Source organism: Lissotriton helveticus, chromosome 8 (genome assembly GCF_964261635.1).
Source record: "Lissotriton helveticus chromosome 8, aLisHel1.1, whole genome shotgun sequence".
In the NCBI taxonomy this organism is placed as follows: Eukaryota; Metazoa; Chordata; class Amphibia; order Caudata; family Salamandridae; genus Lissotriton; species Lissotriton helveticus.
Window position 1 is genome coordinate 1121202380 of NC_136069.1, and position 15446 is coordinate 1121217825.

At 42.9% G+C, this 15446-nt stretch overlaps 1 protein-coding gene across 1 annotated transcript in view; it reads right to left on the reverse strand.

The window, feature by feature from the left end:
* MRPS9 (mitochondrial ribosomal protein S9) overlaps positions 1 to 15446 on the reverse strand; it is a 470563-nt gene that overhangs the window by 291943 nt on the left and 163174 nt on the right. The window contains exon 4 of the mRNA XM_078657998.1: positions 14026 to 14056. Within this exon, the coding sequence (XP_078514124.1) occupies positions 14026 to 14056 (31 nt within the window). The remainder of the gene's footprint in view (positions 1 to 14025; positions 14057 to 15446) is intronic.

Sequence of the window (15446 nt, forward strand, 5' to 3'; positions counted from 1 at the left end):
TTTTCAACTCATTCTCTTTATTTAATTAACTGCGGCAAAGAGGGTCTGTTTTAGGCATCTTGTCAGAACCGTAAAAATAATTACAGACGGTACTAAATAGCTGCTGGGAGTGGGACAGAGATTGGAAATGGGCTTAAGTGGCACTGACATTTTAGAGGAAGTGATCCAGCGGTATTTTGTTGGAAACTGATTGATGCAGATGGAAGATTTAGCTTGGATCTGCTCCGCTCAAGAGCACATGGAGCCTTTAGAATCACCTGCTACCTCAAAGGCACCAAACAAACTAGATAGAGCAGGAACAGGGGTTCTACAGAACTACTTTGCATATTGCCCCTGTAAGACCTACGTGCACTCTCATGAGGCATGAGAGTTTTAACAGACGTCTGATCCCTCTAGTTTGAAAATGTTTTCTTATGATTGATGCAGAACGGTCATGCCTAACATAGGCCTCCATCCTGAGCCAGATATCACTTATCTGACCATGTTTTATTTTGAATCGGGGTGAAATCCAGTGTCTCGTTCAGTAGAGCACTTGCACCTTACTACAAACAATGTTTCAGTGGCTTGAATACACACAGAATTAGCACAATCGTGGCAAAGTCCACCAGGAGACAGCTGCTTACGTAGATGTCAAGGTCCTAGTGTTGATCAGATGCCGCTCTGTGCAGATAATACATGTCCTGGAGCAGAATACGTAGACTCAAAATGCCAAAGAAAAGGGGATGAGATGAAGTATTCCAATATGAGAATGGATTTCTGTACAATGACACATCCATTAATTCTGATTTTTATAAGTTAAAGCACCTTTTTGGTGATCGATACATTGTGCAGACTGGGGAGTTGGGTAATGAGAGACTTAGGCAACAGATGGGTGAGTGAATTGATGAGTAAGCCCATGAATGAATACATGTTTGTAACAGCAAGAAGTACAAGAGAGAAGTAGCAAACGGTCTATATGTTTTGGCGCAGCACAGAGTGCAAAGGGGTATAGGAGAATAGCAGGATCAAAGTGCCGGGGAGCAGTGCAGTGGCAAGGTGCCAGTGCAGGATCCATGGAGAGGTGAGAAGCGCTGGGTTTGGAAGTTAGGGTAGGGTCTGGGAGGTGGAGGGATGGGGGTGGGAAAGGGGTAGGACTGAGTGGATTGGGAGGGGTGATAAATCTCTCGAGGACTGTGTCAGCAACAGAGTTCTGCACATTGACCAGCCATGGCCAGGTCGTACATGGCAAGGCACATCATCTCAAAAATGTACTCCCACAGCATCATGATGTTGCCTCAGCCATGGCATTCCTACCCAGGGCACACAAACAACCGCTACAACAGCGTCCAAATGGTGGGGATGGTCATATACCCCCGAGACCAGCATTCTAGTGTGAAGCATGTGTATGCATGATTCTGTCTAAATGCATGGGCACAGCAACACAAACTCTGTAAGCCACTCAGTAGCAACAGGCAATCAAGGATTTTCAAAATACTATGGGAAAGGTTTTTGTAATAAATAGTTTTAAAAGTGCCTCGTTCTTCCTGAATTGAAAAAGGAAGAATGCCATCGAGTCATGTTGCATTGATGAAAGACACTGGGAGATGTCTGCGGCTTTCTCAGCATGCAATGTAACAATCCCAGTTTGTGAAAACCAATGCAACAAAGAGGGATGAACCAAAAACAAAAATCAAGCTAAGCAAGGCTGCTTGTAGTCTACCTGCCACTGCAAGATGACTAAGTCCATCTGCATAAAGGGTATCAATGATATACCTCAGTAACAAATGAATGCTTTGCTGTCCATGAATTGCAATGTACTCCAGTGAGAAAATGCTCCTTTTTGAGTGCTCAGTCCAATTTTAGTCCTGATTTTTATTGCAGGTTTTCAGACTATGCACACTGGGGCACTGCAGGCAATGTCCAGTGTGTGTAATTTGACCTGTATAACATATAGAAACTGGCTAATCACAGACTGGCATATGTAACAGTCCTAAAAATCCACAGTAAATGGAGTAGAAACTACATCGATGGCATGGAAAGTTAAATGTCACCAGTGGATTGCAGCACTTATTGTATCATCCACAAATGTGACAAAGAAAACAAGGCTTCAGGCCTAGCAATGCAGCCTGACTGCTGCAGTTAAAATTGCAGTTCAAACTGTCAAAACAGCCCTTTTGACAGGGGAAAGATCTGCTTTTAAATATTGAGTCACCCGTAGGCAGGCATTGTAGTCCACAAGGTTGGGTGGCTAGTATTTAAAAGTGGGACGTTCAGATATTTAATGTTGGCATGTCCCTATAGTGACAAGTCCTGAAAAGTAATTTTCACTGAGGAAGGCTCTGGCTGTTCTTTGAGGAAAACTTGAGTGCAGATTAAACTATTAATTCTGCAATCCAGGGTTTGGAACACGCTAGAGATGTGATGTAACCAATATTTTAAATATTTATTAAAAATCCAACCCAATGGTGAGGTGGGATATTTAATAAATATTTAGGAAAAGTAAACTATAGAAAGTGATCTTTTCACTTCCAGAAGGTCCTGGAGGCAGATGTCTTACCAGTGCTGGACTTTAATGAAGTATGAAGACAAGCCCCAGAGCAGAGACAATGGTTTGCACCTGGTGACAGGAAAGGTTTAGGGTGGAGAGTTCGACACATATCAGTTCATGAAGGGCAGCTTCAGAGGTTCCATTAACTTCATTACCTTGAAAGGGGCAGAGGTGAGGCCTAACTATTCAGCGATTAGTATAAGGCAGACCTAAGGAAGGGACAACCTTTGTTTTTTAGGCTCAAGGTGACCAGCTTGGCACTAGCCCAGAGAGAGGCAGAGCTGGTCTCAGAACCAGATTGTTGTAGCTTAGGAGGGGACTGTAAATTTCCTTACATACACACCTGACTGGCACACAAGCTCCCTTCAAGGGCAAAAGGCTGGGAAAGTTTACAGAACGGCAAACATGCTTTGCTTAAAAAATGAATAGGGTTGCCCCCAGGAACTTTTTCATCACTGGTTAAGGAACGTCTAGTCACCACCACCCAATGGCTACTAAATCGTACAAAAACGGGTCACACCACAAACTCCACTTAGACTTGTGAAAGAACAGAAGGAAGACTACACCTGCTGTTTGAGACCTGTGAGGATACCTGAAGGGCAGGACTTCATCCAACTTATACCCAGGACAAAGAAGAGGGCTCAAGGAACAGTTGGCGTACCTCCTGTGTGGCTACAAGAACACAACTAGCTGTAAGAGGTTTTTTTCCTGAACTGCCCATCTGATAAGTTATGACTCAACCGGGGGGCACTGCACTTACCTGCCAGCCGTGAGGGGAACGGCACTGCACACGCCACCGGATGCCGTGAAGGGAACGGCTGGACCTACCACTCGCCTGCCGCCACACTACAACTCCCGGCAGGCTTGGGGGCTGTGACGCGCACTCCTGACGACAGCAGCGCGCCCGGAGGCGCTACAAGTAGCCGGAGCACCGCAAGCTCCTGGGGGCACTGCACTTACCTGCCAGCCGTGAGGGGAACGGCACTGCACACGCCACCGGATGCCGTGAGGGGAATGGCTGGACCTGCCACTCGCCTGCCGCCACACTACAACTCCCGGCAGGCTTGGGGGTTGTGACGCGCACTCCTGACGACGGCAGCGCGCCCGGAGGCGCTACAAGTACACCTCTTGCCCCGCGAGTCGCGCCCGGGCTAAGCCCGGGACAAGGACGGGACAATCTGTGGCAGTCCGGGGCAGGCCGAGGCTGGGCTGGGCCTCCCCCTTGGCTCTCGTTGGAGAGGCGACCTTTGGATCAAAGTGAAACTATTTCTCTCCATGCTCATATTGTACCTTTGACTGTTTATTACGTTGAGTTATTATATTCATTTTACATTGCGGGTTTAATTTTGCCTGCATTTTGGAGTTCATGAAAGCTTTGTTCTTATTTACACATAATTGATTTTATATTTTCGTAGGTTACCCTTGTGCTTTAAGCTATATAATGTCTAAACAGAAGGCTCCCAAAAATCTCTCAGTGTTGTCCACTATGGATAATCGTTTGGTGAAAGTGGTCAGTAAAATTAATAAGGATCAAAGGATGTCACTAGGTAAGGAGAATTCTCCAACTAAATGCCTTACCCTGCCTGATCCTCACACCGTCTTACATACAAATGATCATCCTGAGCTCGTTAACCTTGATATCTCGTCGGAAACCCAAGTCCAATCTGTAGACACTCAGGATATTTCTGCTGCACCCAGTGTATCTCCTGTCCGGTGCATTAATTGGGGGGGGGGGGGGGGTATCATACCCGTAACAAAAGAAGAGGTGAAACCCTACCCAAAAGCTCTGCAGGGGACGAGGAGTTGATAGCTAAGAATGTTCCAACCCTTATGAATACCGAACAATTTGAGCTTTTAATAAGCATTATAGATGCCAAGGTTGTTAAGATCATTAAACCCTTGGTGGATAAACTGGATCAGATTTCAACCGAAGTAATCAGATTAGGTGGTCTCCTTGATTCGCATATTGCTCTGGTTGAAAAGTATAGGCCCGTCAATGAGGGTCTAGTTCCTACCAAAGTAGCTCCAAAGCAGTTAAATGGGGGCGGATTAGTAAAAGAGGCTGTTATATCGGCACCCCTACCTTCTGACTTATCGTCCACCACCTGTCAGAACAAGCCAGCTGCTATTGCTGTGGTTCCATCGAACCCAGCCAGAGTTATCGAGACTAGAAGAAAACGCCCTATTGATCTGCCCCCAGATTGTGCACCATATGTGGTCGTTTTGACTAATGTTCTACCTTTTGAGACTGACCCTATTAGGCCCCAGCAGGAATCTCACGATTCATTAAAAAACAAAACGGTTTCGTGGTTGCACAATAACTGTGGCTTCCCAACTACTTATTCTGATTACATTTTAACCACCAGAAGGGCTGATTGGATAGGTACTTCTAGTAAAACCAGTAGGGGTGATTGCGTCATTGTCAATTTTAAACACCCCCAGCATGTGGCCACAGTTTTGTTAAGGGCAGCCTCCCTAATTCCCGGGGAAGATAGAATCTGTGTACGCCCTCTTGGTTATTTTTATAGTCATTTAGCTAAAATTCCCCCGTATAACCATGGAAACAGAAATTCCCCGCCTATCCATCTCCCGGCGTTTGGGGTCCCTACTCAAAATAGATTCCAAGCTTTGAGCTCTCTGGACTTAAATGACTGACTCGCCCAGGAAGGGGATCCTGCTCCAGGCCAGCCAGCCATTGCCCAGGTGCTTAATCCTTGTGAAAAGTCTTCTATCCCTGACCTGACCATGGTGGAGGGCCAACACCCATCAAGTGGTACTAGTCTTAGAGTAGCTGAGAACTTTATAAATGAGGAAGAGGTAGTTGGCTCTATTCCCCTAAATACCTCCAGCGCCAAAGCATTTAATGGCATTTCCATAGTCAGTTGGAATATCGCTGGACTAAAATCTAAAGAGGACGTCTTGGGTTGGAAGGATTTTATTAAAACCTATGACATACTCTGTTTCCAGGAAACCTGGTGTAGGGAGGAGTTACATTTCGCGGGGTTGTATTGTTCAACTTACAGGCTGCCAGATCCGCCTCGGAGAGAGCTAAAGGGGGCCTTATGATTTTGGTTTCGATTAATAGACAGATTAAGATTATAAAATATTTGACTGTGGGATCACATGAACAGATTCTGTGGCTTCGCAATGTCCACGGTCGAAACGTCCTCCCAATCAACTATTATAATAACATTTTTGATGATAGTAGGACGTCTGTTGTAAAAAAACTTAGCTAGCACTATTGATGACTTAATTGATCAATCTAATGTCTTTTTTGAGTTTATTTGGTTGGGCGATTTTAATATTTCTTTATGTGAATTGTCATCACAGAAAGTATGTGGGGTTGTGAATAACGCCGGATGTGGAGATCTCCACTTCAGGCATAATAGTTATGGAGAAATGCTGTACAAATGTATTAGCAACTATGACTTGGAAATCCTGGACTTTGCTAAAGATGTAAACGGGCTGACCATCCCTACATTTAAAAACTGGAGGACAAGCTCGGTAATTGATCACGTTATTGTGTCCTCGAGTATTAGTTCTCATTGTGTAGCCCCTGGGATTGAAGTCACATCTTTGAGCGATCATAATTATATTATCCTAGATTGTTCACTATGGAGTGAGAGTCCTGTAGCTGTGGGTCATACTATCACAAATGTGGAACCCCACAGACCAAACGGCGTTAGAGCTAGATGGGTTGGGGATAGAGCAAATTAACTTATAGGCTCTATTGTTTCTGACTGTTTAACAGACATTACCCTCATCCTCGAAAATAATACTGAGTGTGAATGTGTTTTAACTGCTTTTAAAAACATAAACCTATCGATTGATGCCAGGTTCACCAGACCAAGTAGAGATAAACGCAGTCACGGACAAGGATGGTTCGACCATTCGTGTACCAAGCTATTAACAGAGCTGAAAAACGCACTAGCTAAAAACCTAGGGACACCACTTTAATAACTAAACAAAGAGCTGAATATAAACTTGCATTGAAAAAGAGGAGAAGAGATTTACAGGAGGAAGCATGGGATTCTCTTAACCAAGCGGCTGAGTTACACAATAATACATTATTCTGGGCTACGGTTAATTCTCCCTTCCTCAGAGAGGATAATATCCCAGCATTAAGCTCTAATGTCCCTTGTGATTGCTGGGTAACTCATTTTTCTAATATATTCGGCTCTGATTGCGGACCAGTTACTACCCCATGCAGTTGGCCCGTTCTACCTTTAAATTTTACTGTGGCCAAGGTCGTGTCAGGAATCCGAGCAAGCAAGGGGGGGAAAGCTCAGGGACCCGATGGGGTTCCTATTGATGTCTACAATGCAGTCCCGGAGATCTGGAGCCCCCTCCTTGCCAATGTTTTCAATGCAGCCGTATGCTCAGACGCCCCAAATACTTGGGGGGGAATCTATTATCATCCCAATCTTCAAGAAGGGTAATAGGTCTGAAGTAAAAAATTATCGCCCCATTTCCCTCCTGGACTCCTCTGTAAAGGTTAGGAGCAGAGTCATGTTAGCCAGGCTCGAGGAGTGGGTTGATGAAAAGGGAATCCTGGCAGAAAGACAGTTCGGATTTAGGAAAGGTAGGGGCACATTAGACCAATGTTTAAATCTTGACCTCATAATTGGGAAATATGTCGAAGCTAAAAGTGGTGCATTATACTTATGCTTTGCTGATCTAAGCAGCGCCTTCGACATGGTCGATCATGCAATTCTATGGCCCATCTTGTTGCGGATGGGAGCCCCTGAGGTTATCATTTTCTTCCTTGCCAGGCTGTACCAAAAGCTGCAAACTTGTGTGCGCTTTGGAACTAAGGGAGAATGCACCCCCAAAATTAGCGTTCGACGCGGCATAAGACAGGGTTGTGTTTTAGCTCCGTTATTGTTTATTTTATTTATCAAGGAAATTGATGAAATTTTAAAAAGTGTCCAAGCTGATGCACCCAGGTTAAAAGGCGTATCACTGCCGGTGTTATTATATGCTGATGACGCCGTGCTCCTTTCCAGAACCCCTCTGGGTTTACAGCGTTTGATGGATAGATTTTCTCTGTTAGGACAGGAAACTACTCATCAATAAGGAAAAGACGCATACTAGGACCTATGGGGTAAAAAATAATACATCCAATGCCTTTTTTATTGATGGTAACAAGGTGCAACCAGTTGATTCATTTTGTTATCTCGGAATCACTTTTTTCCCATGACAGAAAATGGACCAACGAATTTAACAACATCAGTAATAAAATTGCAAAAAGTGCCCATGGTATCTTCAAATTTGCAGCAAAAATTGGAGATAGGCGAACCAGAGACATGTTGCAAATTTACCAAGCTAGATGCGCCACTATTGCACTGTATGGGGCGGCTATATGGGGTCACAGCTGCGACCATAGGTTGCAGCTGGAGGAAAATTCTTTCCTGAAAAAACTTTTATGTTTGCCCACCTCTGCCGCCACTGTATTGATCCATCGGGAATTAGATATTAATTATTTGACTGATCTTTTATCCTTAAGACCTTTAATGTTATGGCGCTCTATATGGCTCCAGGACGAAAAGACTCTAAATAGATCTATAATCGAGGATTGTCTTTCATTGGACCTGTATAGGAAAATCCCGTGGATTAAATATGTCTTTGATTGTTATTTACAAGTTTTTAATCTTAATGTTTTGACCGACCCTAAAGCTGCCTTGACGATACCTAAAGCAGAGCTGAAAGCAATATTTTTGGATAATTTGGCAAAGAAGAGGGCTTTTGCCTGTCGATCCATGTTAACTGTCACATTCTCTAGCAGATATTCCCTCACTGAAGGTTTTCCACCATACTTAGCACTGGTCACCAGGCAATCGCATAAGTTTGTCCTGACCAGACTAAGGTTTGGAATAGTACACGATTTGGTGGCACTGCCTAACCTTAAGCAGCATCCTAAAGGACCGTGTCTGTGTGACGGTATATCAAAACAGAGCACCTTGCACTTTTTATTAATATGCAAACTGTACCTGAACTTTCGAATTATGTACCTAAAACCTCTGTTTGTTAAATATGGGGTACGTACAGTTGATGAGGCAATGAGTCTTATTTTTAACATGAAATCTGCTGACATCTGTTTTTATACTGCTGTGTTTTTAAACAAATCTATTAGTGTGCGTAAAAGCATGATATTTTAGTGCATTTGGTCTGTATCCCATGAATTTCATTCTAAATCGATGATTTATGTATTGTGTACTTTTTTATATGTGCTTTTATGATCCTTTCTTTTATACCGACTAAAGCTCCATGAATTGAATTGAATTGAATTGAATTGACTCAACCTTGTGGTGGCATCTGCTGGAGTGAGTTCTAACTCGTAAGTGCTGTCTTGAGACCCTTGGTTATTTTTTTCCTGGAACACTCCAACAATTTCTGAAAAGTTGGGACTTAAAACAATTTTCGACTTTTTTAGCCCTTTGGAGGACCGGGACCAACCACCCAAGTCAATCCCACAGGTATGACCTCACTAGGCAAGAAAATCAAGTTTGCTTACTGTTTCTAATGCTTGAAAAGCCTGTTAAAAAAACTGTAACGGTAAGCCTGTCGGACTTTGGTGCAACCTTCCCAGATACAGCCTGCAGCCTTGCCCCCTGGAGGATTCTGAGCTCTAAAAGAGAACAGGTGCATGCTTTTATTTTTTGGCAGCAAAAGGCCTGATTCGTAGAACCGGGCCATTTGCAACCGGAAAAAAAGAATTTTCACATATATAAAACTCCTTTTTGCGATTCTGTAACCTATTACTGAATCGCAAAATGGGTTAGCGATTTGGTATTAGGAAGGGACGTGTTAAGGGCATTCCTTTCTAATAGCGACACACAGTGGGTATGTTTGAATCTTTTGCGACCGAAATGCGGTCACCAAGCATTCGCATTTTACCGCCTATTTCAAGTAGATGGTAACCCATTCACAAATGGGAAGAGGTCCCCAAGAGACTCGCTCCACTTGCTGAATTTATACAAAAAATGTTTTAAGAGCAGGCAGTGGTCCCACGGACCACTGCATACTCTTAAAAAAAGTAAAGTAAATAATTAATTTTTTTTTTTTTTAAATGCATCCCATTTTCCTTCAACTAAAACTGGCTTCATTTTTTTTTTTTTTTAAATGTTGCTTTATTAAAAGCAACCACAGACATGGTGGTCTGCTGGCCCCAGCAGGCCACCATACCTGTGGTTTTATAGTCTCCCAATGGGTCGCAAATGGGGACCTACCTCACGAATATTAATGAGGTAGGTCCATTTGGGGTCCACGGGAATCGCAAACAGTGTAAAACACACTGTTGTACTGTTGGAAATGGCCCTTTTTGCAGGGTTATCCCTAAACCCGTTGCTTCTTCCTCTTATTTTTCCTGATGTGTTTTTATTGGCTTTTGGACTCAGGGCACTTTAGCACTGCTAATCAGTGCTAAAGTGCATACACTTTCTGTGTAAACTATGAACATAATTGATTATCCATGTTTGACATATTTGATTTACTAGTAAGCCCCTAGTAAAGTGCACTGAGTGTGCCAGGGCCTGTAAATCAAATGCTACTCGTGGGCCTGCAGCACTGATTGTGGCACCCCCATGAGTAAACCTGTAAAGATATCTCAGATCTGCCACTGCAGTGTCTGTGTGCAGTTTTAAACTGCCATGTTGACGGGGCAAGTGCACCCACTTGCCAGGCCCTGGCCATCCCTTTTCTTACATGTAAGACACCCCTCAGGTAGATCCAAGGTACCCCCATGGGTAGGATGTAGTGTATGTGCAAGGCAGGACATATACTGGTGTGTGTGACATGTCCTGATAATGAAATACTGCCAAATTAGTTTTTCACTATTGAAGGGGTATCTGTCCCATAGGATAGCATGGGAGATACTTTGTAAAATCTTACACGTATATCTTCCCATTGGGACAAGATGAAGGAATACAGTTTAGGCTCCCTGAACTCAGAATTTAATAACATCTTTTAGTAAAGATGGTTTTACAATTGCGTGTTTGAAAATGGCAATTTCAGAAAGTAGGTGTTTTCTTGCTTAACCATTCTTTGTGCCTCTGCCTGTTTGTGGATTGACTGTCTGACTTCGGAGTGTCATGGGATTGGGATGTGCATTCACTTTAGACAGCCAATGGGGGGGTTGGGGTGTGCCTGGCCCTTCCTGGATGACTCAGAGCTGAGCTGAATAGACTGTGACTGCATTTAAAGTAGTGGAAGGAGTTTTCCTTGCACCTGAATAGGGCCTGTGTTCCTTGCACAATCCTGTCCCCCCGCCCCCCCCCCTCCCCCGAGGTCATGCCGCACCAGAGAGGACAGAAGTGGTTGGGACTGGGCCCAGAGACTCTGGCACAAAGAAGAACAAAGACAAAATGGAGTATAAGTAGTGGACCTTAAACCCCAGAACTTTAGATTACTTTTGGACTGAAGAGGAACCTTTGCCAAGGAGAAGAGCGGAGTACTGCCTCTTTGATGTGTGCTGTGTGGGGTTGGCCTCCGGTTGCTGCTTCTGCCAAGGAACGGACAAAGACAGGAACTTTGCTGTGAACCTGCTTGAAGAAGAATATGCAATGGCTTGTGTGTGCTGGATTCCTGTTCTGAAGTCTCAGGGACACAAAGACTTCACCCCCAGCTCCCCTGAACTCTATTGCTGAGAGTTCTGACCTGCCAGGAGATGCCTGTTCTAATTTTGAGCCTCTAGAGGTTGTTCCTGTAGGTTGGGAACTGGAAGAAACTTACGAGAAGCAAGAGAAATAATCTCCAATGCGTTCAGCGCCGCTGCAGTGACCTGCCCAAGGCCTTGTCCGTGAAGTGCACGACACACCGCCCGGCCTGCACCGCAGCTCTGACGCCCTTCGATGCTTGCCATTATCGGCCTTCCCGATGCTAGCACTCACACCGACTCCCATCACCGCCAGCATCCAGTTATTGTGGCGCTGATGACTGCAATGGGTGACACCACGAACTCGCAGATTTCGCATAGTCACCGGAACCGACACTTCAACGCTGACACAAACAACTTCCCCTGTCCTGGATTCGACATGTTACATCCTCGCGGACACAACGCCTCACCTCCCCCGTGGCAGTCAGTGAGCCGGCCTAGACTTCGGCAGACGCCTCACCTCCACGACGCCATGCATCATCATAAACTTCATTTTCCAGGTGCTGTTTGTTTGGGGGACTGTGTAACTCCATGCCAGACGCTGCGCAGCTCAGGGTCGGCGCCAAACTTTGGATTTATTGCTGTCACAATGTCGTGATAGCCCCATGTGGAGCTATTTGTTTTTTACATGCTTTATTTGTTAAATAACTGTTTTGAAGTGCTGTTTTACTACACATATGCAGGATTTTTGTCGTTTTGGACTTGCTGGCTTTAAAGAATCTTTATTTTTCTAAACTGATGGGGTGTCCATTTGTGGTGTTTTCACTGAATTACAGTGTGTCTGGAGTACAAATATTTTACACATTCTCTTTGGGATAAGCCTGTCTGCTCGTGCCAAGCTACCCAGGGTGTGAGCAGGGGTTATCTAAAGTGTGTATCCCCCTTACCCTGACTAGAAGCAAGGGTCCCTACTTGGACAAAGGTACATACCTCTGTCAATTAAAGACCCCCAGTTCTAACATATACATAGCTGTTTGCAATTACCTAATAGTTCATCACAAAAATTCGCTTTTAGGTCATCGCAAACCTGAGCCTATGTACATCTGGCCCTAATTCTCATTGAAGAAATGTTGACCAAATGAAGGCACGAAAAGTATCTGGCTGACCAGCGCACCTCTGTGGGCACGAAATCTGTATTTTCTTGCCAAAATGGCTTCAGCAAGACCTATTCCAACCGCCATCCGGCCACAAGAGGACTTCCTCAGATACAGTCTGCAACTTTGCCCTGCTGCAGGAGTTTTAATTCCATTTCAGAGACTAAATTCTAAGGTAAAATCTTTAACTATGACAAACTCAGTTGGCTTACCCAACCCGGGTTCTATTGTGGTTGTCCTGATATCATGTCTAGGTCCCAGTTACATGTGAACAGTACTATCCATTTACACATTACTTCTCTTGGCAGTTTTTCTCTTATACCTTGAAATATGTATTTATACGGTTCTCTGATTGGATTTTTGGCACTTGGTGTCCTTTTGTTGATTATATTCTTTTTCTATTTTTGTAAATAGGAGTGGGGGTTTGATTGTATTATGTTTTTTGCTTTTTAACTGTTTTCATACTTCTAAATGCTTTACACATTTTCTTTAAATTATGCCTGTCTGCTCTGTGCCACAGCTACTAGGGGGTGAGCGCAGGTTTAAATTATTGAAACCTTTGCGTGGACCTAACAAGGTAGTGGCTTTATTACTTGCAGTCTCTTAGCAGCACCCATGCCCCAATGAATAATTCAATTTCTTAAAAATACCTCTTTAGGAGTTTGAATAGGTTTTCTGACTTCTAAATTGAGATTCCGAAAGGATGTTGCAGGTCGTAGATATCTTTTTGAAATACAGTCTCAGTATCATATGTATTAATGTTGTGCGACCAAAATCCGGATGCAAAACACTGAAATTAATATTCATGAGATAGGTCAGATCACGACCCAGTATAACTCAGAGTTTTAAGAACTATATTCTGGAGCCAAGACAAAAGGTACCTGATTTTAGAAATCTGGACAGCATAGTCAAAACTGTCTGTTCTTACTGTGCAGAAACGTTGGATAAAAAGAGGCGAACTGAGATTAAACTGATGTTTCTGATTGGATTGTAGAGAAAATACTTTTTGTGATACTTAAATTGGTCTTTGGCTGTCGGAAGCTCCATGGAGGATTAAGTAGGGCAAGAAAGAAAAGGTAATTTTGGGAAAAAATATGTTCTCCAGTCGCTCTAAGAAATACATTCTGCTCACAAATGTTGAATGTTCCTCTTTAGAATTGTTGGAATAGGACATCTAAACTAACCGTATAATATATAAATGCTATTAACATTCTAGACACATCATGTTTTTTGCATAAAATATGACGAATGTGAAACAAGAGCCACTGACATAAAGCCGAGAGGGATCGAACACAGTATTTGAACTGGATAGGCAAGTTGGCTTAAGCTGGAATATTCATAAGAATTTGCATAATATTTTGCAACCTACACCAGTATTATTCTACAGTTCTTTACTTGCACACAAATCCATACCCATTCCCATGCTATTTACTTGTAATGTTTCACATTACAATGCAACATTCCTTTAAAGCTAGACTTATTGGCATTGCCAATGCTGGTTTCTAAATGCATCTTCAATTCATCACGTCACTCAAAATGCTGGTGACCCCTCTTTGCAGAGTGAGATTTCTACACAAGTTCCACCTTCCTCACTGATCTTGAGCACGTAAAATAATTCCATTAGATTTCTACTACTAAACTGTCTAGCAATGCCAGGTTTGGACCAAAACTCTAATGCCAACAATGACTTGACACCGAGCTGTCAACAGAGTAACTAATGTATTCTGAACTCTAAAACACGTGCCACTTACCTCTCTGCTTAGGGAAAATTTCATTTGGGTGCTGTAAATAAAAAAAATAATGAAACTTAGTACATCAGTTTGAAAAGAAAAGCTGATAAAAAAGAAACAGAAATCCAGACAGTAACTGGAAAACTTGACAGATTATAAACGGTTCTCATTAGTACATTGTATGAATTTTGAGCCACAAACTCAAACATCAAGTTTCGACTTCAATTTGGTCATCTCACCTAAAGACGAGGTTAATTTCCTGGGAGTTGTGATGTATCTATTTTGATATCTCTGGTACTTCGATCATCCCTAACATGAATGTTAAATTAACTGCAGTTTGCAATGACCTGAAAGCATGGTTGGTGTCTTACAACTTAAATGTTAAAAGATTAGACAATCAAATTCAGGCAGAGTGAAAGCAAAACCATAACTACTTTGGATCGCTAACCCTCTGTGGCATTCAACTAAATGCACCAACCCCAACCTAGTTCAAATGCACAAAATGTGCCAACCCCACAGGGAGCTAAAGAACATATCCAGCGTTGGCTTGGAAATATTTCAATGAAATTATAGGTCTTGTTGGGATTGATAATGAAATGTAAATTTTTTCTTGTGTAATTTTATTTGCCACATATATTTATCTAATGCGGTATCAAAGGAGTGATAATGAATCTAGCAAGGGCTCCTCGGGAGAAAGCAAAATGGGAGTATCTTTGTGCTTCACTTAGATAGGAAATGGGTCCTGTTTTATTTAGCCTGTGGTCTTTCACAGCTTACCCACTAGGCAAGGAGAAACTTTGCTGCTCTGGAAACATACATATATATAATTTTTTTAAGTACCAAATAAATGAATTAGAACTATTCTGGATAGTGGTACAACCAATAACAAATTAAACTTCATACCTAAAATTCGGTCATACCTCTATGAGGGCTTTACTGTTAAAAGCAATTAAGTGGTGCTGATAACAAACACATTCCACTGTTGAGCCTGGTCTGTCTTTTCACACTCAACTTCACCTTCTGGTTAACCATTTAACCACAATGCATCACAACCAGACCTCAAAAATCCTTGATAGATCTAGTGACTCTAGTTATCTATTCTATCAAAGAGTAATGCACATGACCATGAACTGCACACAATTTAAAAAAACAAAACAAACTTATAACATCCCTACAAGTGCTAACAGTAGGGATTTTGCCCATGTGTGCCAAGTGTCGTAGAGACAATACTTTCCTTCCTTCTGCTGCATTTAGATCTTTTGCAGCCATGATGATACTGGTACCATCTCCCTTTTCATATCAGGTCTGCCTGCTTGAAAAAATTCAGTTGCCTTTCTGTGACATAGCTTCAGTTCAATATGTTTCGTTTGGAGAGCTGCTGGTGTATGGGTTTCCAACTCTTCTGTCTCACCCAATACCCTTTCTGAAGATTCCATTTCAAA